This window comes from Tribolium madens, unplaced genomic scaffold, assembly GCF_015345945.1.
Source record: "Tribolium madens isolate multiple individuals breed KSU strain unplaced genomic scaffold, Tmad_KSU_1.1 Scaffold_96;HRSCAF=242;Tcas5.2_LG5, whole genome shotgun sequence".
Lineage (NCBI taxonomy): Eukaryota > Metazoa > Arthropoda > Insecta > Coleoptera > Tenebrionidae > Tribolium > Tribolium madens.
In genome coordinates, this window is record NW_025401068.1 from 13,184,954 (window position 1) to 13,192,520 (window position 7,567).

Consider the following 7,567-nt stretch of genomic DNA (forward strand, 5'->3'; position numbering starts at 1 on the left):
GCTAACAAACGTTTATTTTCGTATCTCTTAATTAGGGCGTCATATGCGGTTCTATAATTTTGGTCAGTCATTGGGATTCTACTGACGATCGAGAGCGGTTCTTTACTGAGAGTCGAGATGAGATAACTAAATTTCTCAACGTTTGTAAGCGCATTTTGATTATGTACGGTGGAATTAAACATATCAATAAATGTTCTCCATGATTTAATATCCCCGTCAAACTTATACAATTCCATCGGAGGCAATTTAACGTGGTTTTTAATTGTGATATCTGATTGTGATGGCGTATCCGAATTTAAATTTTGAGTATGAACAGAATTTTGAAATATTTCATTATAAATAATTTGAATGCTAAAATAATCGCGATCAAAAGATTTACGAATGGTGTCATGCTCTTCAGTTTCTTCGTCGAGACCACCTAATTCTTTTAAAACTTCATTATGATAAAGATAAAAATCTGAATACATGCGTTCTATGAAATTATATCGGGCTTTGAGTTCCGGGTACAAACTCTCGTACAATTCTTCTTTTCTTGAAACCCGATCCGCAATGTCTTTTAAATCGGACAACTGATCTACAGCGACCTTGCTTAACACAACAGCTTTTTTAAATTTTGCCTGAGACATCGTCGAGAATGCGATAAATACTTATTGGCAAATTTAAAAAGATTGCAGTCGAATAAATGGGATATTGAGCAACTTTACCAATGCCACCATTTGATAAAAGCGAGGTTATGTTTATGTTTATAGAGAGGTTATGTTTACAACGCAGAAAGTGATATTTTGGAACGAGACAATCCGGCTCGAAGGACCAATGTTTCGCGGCGGAGAGAACGATAGGGAAGAGGTAAATGAAAATTCCTACCTTTGAGTGCTCCCACGTAGAATCCAACCAAAAGGATGAGGTAGGAAAATAGGAAAGGAAGGGAAAGAGGTTGGGATGATAGGAATCTTCACTAATTCTTTAAAATCTGCGGTTCTGCTGAGCAATTTCCAATATTATCACTTTCTAGTTTCAAGACGAGTGATTCGAACAAATACAAATAATTCACACGAAAAAACCAAACATAAACCGAAACCTTGTTTTTTAACATAAAACATTTTGTTTTTCTTAACAACCGAAACTAGGGCCGAATGTCAACGCTCTCTTTAAATTAACTAAATACAAATTATAAATTATTATGAGAAAATAAGGACGCGATACCTATGAAGTAGAAGGCAGAGTAACAGCAGAATTCGAGTTACTTTATAACTTTTACAAATCACTTTGTAATAGAATAAAATAGGAATTGTTTTATGGATTTGTATCATAACATTTAAATTCATAGTAAACAAACAGTATATGGCTCGTGTATTGAATTTACACATAATATTGTAAAATATTGCGACACATTATGAATCAGGATAACATTTCGATATCATTTTAAAGACACGTTGATGTTTAGAAAAAGAGGTCGTGCGATAAATGACAGATTTCAAACCTTGAATCTTTTATCAGTTGGATTACAATTAATAATATTATAAATGCAATATTAAAATCAGCAAATACAAAAGGACAAGTCAGCTAACTCTTGATAAACAGTAGTTGAAAATAATTACGACTGCCATTAATTTACAGCACTCACTCACACCTTCGTCGCTCGTATAACTCTGCTTGTGTAATATAGATACTAATTAAATAATACGGATTCAGAAGTAATGAAATTTAAAATAAAAGCAAACCTATAGTTTTATTAACAATCAATGTCGTTTTTGTTTCTTCTGATAAGATGTTTGGTTATCTTTTATTTTATTAACCAAAATAATTTATAATAATTTTAATTTAACATTCAACAAACATACTCATTTTTTAAAATTGTGGTATTTTTTACTGTTGGCAAGTTTATAAATTCAAATATTTGAGATGAAGTAAAAAAAGTTGGTTTATGTATTTTTTATATTAGTAAAAATCTCCACGTGGTTTTATATAATCTCTAAAGAGGAGTAATACACATTTTGTTATCACAAAGTCCTTTAAGAATATATTTAAACATTAAACAAAACTGATTAAAATTGTTTATAAGTACAACAGACTTTCAAATTAATTTAACGGTTGTTAAAAAACAGTTTAAATGACATGTATAAAAAACCGGTATTTTTCCAATTCTTACCTACCTAATATTAGCTAAATTGATACTCCAAGTATGTAATCATAATTTTAGCTTTATTAAATAATTTTAATAAATTAATGTAACATTTACATAATTCGTAGCCTAAACAATATGCTTGTTTGATTAGACTTTTATTGCGCATTATTACATTTGATGACATAATTGTCTTCAGAAATTTGAAATAAAAAACATTAGATTAATTTTCTAATTTCCTAGAAATCAATTACACTTAAAAAATAGCAAAAAATTTTTATATTACATTCTCCGAAAAAATGTTATGTAACAAATAATGACTATTATTTTTATAAGCATCTTTATAATTCAGATTCTGAAAATTTTGTACAAAATTTGCATTGTAACGATGATTTTGCTTGTATCTTAAACCGTCCAATTTGGGTAATAATAATGACTAATAATAACACACGTGTAAAAATTACCTGTGTTTTTGACACATCTATCTACAAAAATCAAAACAAAGCACAAAAAATTATATTTTGATTTTATTTAACACTTTGTTATTTGAGCTCCTTCTTCCCACTCTAAATAGGGTTTTCAAAATAAGAGCAATTACTGATTATTTTTAAATAAAATAAAAATTAATTAAACCAAAATAAGTTTGTATGTATTTTATTACAGATTACAGCCGCGACAGTTTTAGATAATTTTAAAAGTTTTCATTTGACACTGATGTTATTTGAAAAATAAAAAACAAGTTAAGTTATCACAATGTTATTAGATCCAAAACCTATTTTCCAAATTTACGGAAATAACTTGGTTATTAATAATGATAATTAAAACAAAAAAAACTCTTTTGATTTTAATTCGTGATTGCAACAAACTAAAAAGGTAAAGTGTTTATTATGAAAACGTTATTGTACATAACCTTCATGCCTTTGATAATAATAACAATTGCATTGTTTGCAGAAATCGCAGGAATATGCAAATCACTTTATCGATAAAATAGTCACAATAAAAAACTCAAGTCCAGTCATATTTTTTATTAAAACAATATTTCGCAAATACATGACAAAGAAGCAATTAAATTAGCAAAATAAGTACAAATAGTAAATGAATACTAAAAAAAATCAAAATTATAGAGACCAATCACCCTTTTAATGTAATTGGCTGTGTAGAGCAGGGACAGAATCATCATATTGGGCTTGATAGAAATTTCCAGCGACCGGATTTCCCAGTTTGTATTTCTTTGCGAAATTTTCTGTTGAAAATTTGGCCCTGTTTCCGTTAGTGTTGCTCTTGTGCTCCTCCTGGAAGGTGATTTTCCCGGGCTGTTTGAACAAAAGGAAGACGTAGCGGTGCAATCCGGTGTCTTTCGGGGGCCCGGCGCCCACGTATTCCGTCAAAACTTGGCCTTTGGAAAGGTCAGATCCGGGGATGTTGCCCACCAACCAGTGGTTCCATTCCCTGGCTTTGGGGTTTTTGCGACTGGGGGCATCCGGATCGCTCATAACCAGGGTGTAGAAGGCGTGGGGGTCGCCGTTGTAGGTGACGGTGGGTGCGTCGCGGACATCTTTGGGGGCTATTTCGTTGCCCAGGTGCACCTCCTTGTTGGTTTTCTTGTACTCGACTTTGAGGAGTTTGGAGGGGGCCACGTGGACCACGTCGGGGGTTATTTCGAGTTTGGAGAAGGCCTGATAAAAGTTTATTTAAGAAAAAAGGAAATAGTAAAAATCTGCCAATAACAAATATTTAGACAGATGTCTTAATAAAATAAAAATTCAAAGTTCTTATTTTAAAAACTTATAATTTTGCAAATAAATAACTAAAAAAATACATGTACAGTTGCGGAATTAAAATTTCGGGCAGTATTGTCATTTTCATAATGTAAACTCTAAAACAACCTTTACATTAATAACCTCTTTTTTACTCATTTTGACTTATTTACTTTCAAAAATAGTGATTTATGGCATAATAACGGGTAGGCAGCAGATCAAAGCGATGATTTAATTACACTTAGTTTAATTAATAAATTTCCTAAGACAGACAAATTGTTTATTAACTATTTTAACAACAAAAAAAGTTTAATCGTCTAATGTCAGCCATGATGACAGTAAAGGGTAGTTCACAGTGAACTTTTTACAGTGTATATAAAATATATACAGCATAAAATTTTATTACAGTGTAATAAAATAAAAAATTAAAGTTCTTATTTTAAAAATTTATAAATTTGCAAATAAATAACTAACAAAAATAGATTGTCATTTTCATAATGTAAACTCTAAAACAACCTTAACATTAATAACCTCATTTTTTACTCTTGTCATGTTTATGTCATTTTTGACTTAAAAAATAGCCTCATTGACAGAAAAGTTAATTGTCAAATGTCAGTCAAGATGACAGTAAAAGGTAGTTTACAGTGAACTTTTTGAAGTGACAGAAAAATACTGCCCGAAATTTTAATTCCGTAACTGTACGTATGATTTTTTTAGGACATTAAACTCTCTTGTTTCTAAATTTCTTCTTGAGGAAGAAAATTTTAAAAAGAATAACTTAAGATTTTATGATAATTTAATTAAATTTAAAAACACAAAATCGTAAAGAGTTTTTCAAAATTTAATAATTTATATTTCATAAATTTAATTATATAAAAAAAAACAATTTCTTATTAAAGATCTATTGATTAAGAAGAAATCTATTTATACAATATTTTTCGTTAAGAGTCGTTAAGATATACCCAAGTAAATAAATAAATATTAGTATTTGGTCTGTTACGTAATTTCTGGAACGAAATGACAGATTTGAAAAATAACAACAAACTATTTATCTAAAATCGGAGATATTGAAGTCACAAGCATAAAGAAGTAAAAAAGTTGAAAATTTTTGAAAAAAAAAGTGGCGTGGAATCTGTTTCTAGGCGGTTAACGCGGAAGCTCTGTTTGCAAAAAAAAGTATTAATAGAATCCAAAAACTAGCGCATCATAATTAACGATAATTTAACAAAATGTTATCATTTAATTGCAAATGAAAACATGACCTTACAACGGCGTAATATGATCTTATAATCATTATTTATAAACAGACGGAGAAAAAATGTCCTCTGATAGTGAGTCTTATCGAAAAATTCGAGCATTTTAAACGAGGCTAAAGACACACAGTGCAAGGTGCACCCGTTTATATAAAGCCTGTCTTTGAGACAGACTTCTTAGTTAGATTTTTGTGAGTGAAGAAGCAAGTGAAGAAATTCTTTACCTCGACATCCTCCGACTTGCTCGAAGTTGCTGCAACTAATAACACAAAGAAAACACAGATAAAACTCTTCATTTTGTGCCGGTTTGTGTGCAACTGTACCCAACGGTAATTACAAATCATTTAAATAATCCGCATCCCACCTTAACCTCACACGTCAATTACCTGAAACGACAACAAATTTATCATCAAGGTGCGTTTTTGCGCGTTCCGGCACTGATTTTCCTCATTTTTTCCAGTCAAGTGAGTATCGGTGCTACTTTTTTGAAAATCCCGCCACATACCAGTGACACCATGGCGGCTGTTATACCTGCAGTTACGAAACTTTCCGCCCGGATTATCCGGGTTTTGGGCTGCAACCCCGGAATTATGACCCTGCAAGGGACCAACACTTACATCATCGGCACCGGAAAGAGGTGAGTTGATTTTTCACTAATAATCACGCGGAAAATCCGGAAATGCGACGTGGTTTAGTGACGGAAAATTGGGTTGGCAGGACTGCAGTCACTAGTCAAAATTGAAAATTTCACGTTTTTTATCAATTTTTCAGTGTTTTCTGTCCCTTTCCGGTCTGAAAATGGTTTTTTACTGTTGTGTGTGACCTTTTTGCGGTCTGAAAATTGTGGGAAATTAAATTCGGAACAAGGATGTGTTTTTCTGATTTTTCGAAATTCAAGTAAAAAGTTGAATCATGATGTGATAATCGGGTTCTTTGCTTACAGAGGTCAATAGATTCGCGGTTAAATTCAAGGTCTTCGCCTCTTGACTGAATTTATTAATAATAGTTGTGAAAATTTATTTTTAGGCGCATTTTGGTGGACACTGGCGATGCCGACGTCCCCCAATACATCAACCACTTGAAGAGCGTCCTCAAGCACGAAGACATCGATTTGGCCCACATTTTCATATCGCATTGGCACCACGACCACATGGGTGGCCTCCTCGACGTCTTAGACCTCAAAGACAAGACAAGTAGGTCTAATAAATTTGTCCATAACTTAAAAAAAAAACTTAAAAAACATTAATTTTGAATTAATTCTGTAATAAAATCGAGCAAAATTTTATTGAAAATAGCTCAAACTGTTTTATTTTAGAAGAAAACTTTTATTCAAAATATTATTGTGTTGAAATATTTTGATTCAGGTTAATTTCCGGGTTAAAATAAAGCCAACCCACTTGAGAAAATCAAAAATTGCTTTATTTCAGCCTAAAATTTGGATTAAAGAAATTATTTTTATAAAATACATTAATTTCGAATTAATTTTGTATTAAAATTGAGCAACATTTAATTGAAAATAGCTCAAATTGCTTTATTTTAGCCTACAATTGTAATTGAAGCAATTATTTTAATAAAAAAACATTAGTTTTGAATTAATTCTTTTTAAAATCGAGCAAAATTGGATTGATAATAGCTCAAATTGCTTTATTTTGGAAGGAAACTTCAGAAAAAGTCAGTATTTGGTTGAAATACTTTGATTCAGGTTGATTCCCAACTTCCCAAATTTATTGAAAATGTCATAAATTGCTTTATTTCAGGCTGAAATTGAGATTGAAGCAGTTATTTTTATAAAATACATTAGTTTTGAATTAATTCTGTATTAAAATCGAGCAAAATTAATTGGATTGAAAATAGCTCAAACTGTTTTATTTTAGAAGAAAACTTTTATTCAAAACATTAGTGTGTTGAAATATTTTGATTTAGGTTAATTTCGGCTTAAAATAAAGCGAAACCGCTTGAGAATATCACAAATTGCTTTATTTCAGCCTAAAATTCGGATTAAAGAAATTATTTTTACAAAATACATTAATTTCGAATTAATTCTGTATTAAAAACGAGAAAAATTGAATTGAAAATAGCTCAAATTGATTTATTTTATGAGAAAACTTTTATTCAAGCTAGTATTTTGTTGAAATACTTTGATCCAGTTTGATTCCCGGCTTAAAATTGAGACAAATTGATTGAAAATATCATAAATTGCTTTATTTCAGCCTAAAATTAAGATTGAAGCAGTTATTTTTGTAAAATACATTAGTTTTGAATTAATTCTGTATTAAAATCGAGCAACATTGGATTGAAAATAGCTCAAATTGTTTTATTTTGGAAGAAAACTATTATTGAAGCCAGTATTTGGTTGAAATACTTTGACTCGGGTTGATTCCCAACTTCAAATTGAGCCAAATCGATTGAAAATATCACAAATTGCTTTATTTCAG

General features: G+C 30.6%; 2 protein-coding genes across 2 annotated transcripts in view; one reads left to right on the forward strand and one right to left on the reverse strand.

Moving 5' to 3' along the window:
- Window positions 1–3,132: 3,132 nt before the first annotated feature.
- On the reverse strand, window positions 3,133–5,550 carry LOC123012365 (protein D2-like). The gene is made up of 2 exons (XM_044410229.1): window positions 5,357–5,550; window positions 3,133–3,798 (listed from the first exon to the last, which is right to left on the reverse strand). The coding sequence occupies exons 1-2, from the start codon at window positions 5,474–5,476 to the stop codon at window positions 3,262–3,264; spliced, it is 657 nt and encodes a 218-aa protein (XP_044266164.1). The 5' UTR covers window positions 5,477–5,550; the 3' UTR covers window positions 3,133–3,261.
- Window positions 5,300–7,567, forward strand: part of LOC123012364 (beta-lactamase-like protein 2 homolog) — a 3,915-nt gene continuing 1,647 nt past the window's right edge. The window contains exons 1-3 of the mRNA XM_044410228.1: window positions 5,300–5,461; window positions 5,593–5,769; window positions 6,159–6,325. Coding sequence (XP_044266163.1) covers window positions 5,648–5,769; window positions 6,159–6,325 — 289 coding nt within the window. The 5' untranslated portion in view covers window positions 5,300–5,461; window positions 5,593–5,647. The remainder of the gene's footprint in view (window positions 5,462–5,592; window positions 5,770–6,158; window positions 6,326–7,567) is intronic.

What these genes read in the sequence shown, in the direction of transcription:
- LOC123012365 (XM_044410229.1), bottom strand. Translation starts at nt 5,476, where the DNA reads ATGATTTGTAATTACCGTTGGGTACAGTTGCACACAAACCGGCACAAA. An exon ending in GCAAGTCGGAGGATGTCGAG is followed by an intron (nt 3,799 to 5,356) that starts GTAAAGAATTTC and finishes AACTTTTATCAG; the next exon opens with GCCTTCTCCAAACTCGAAAT.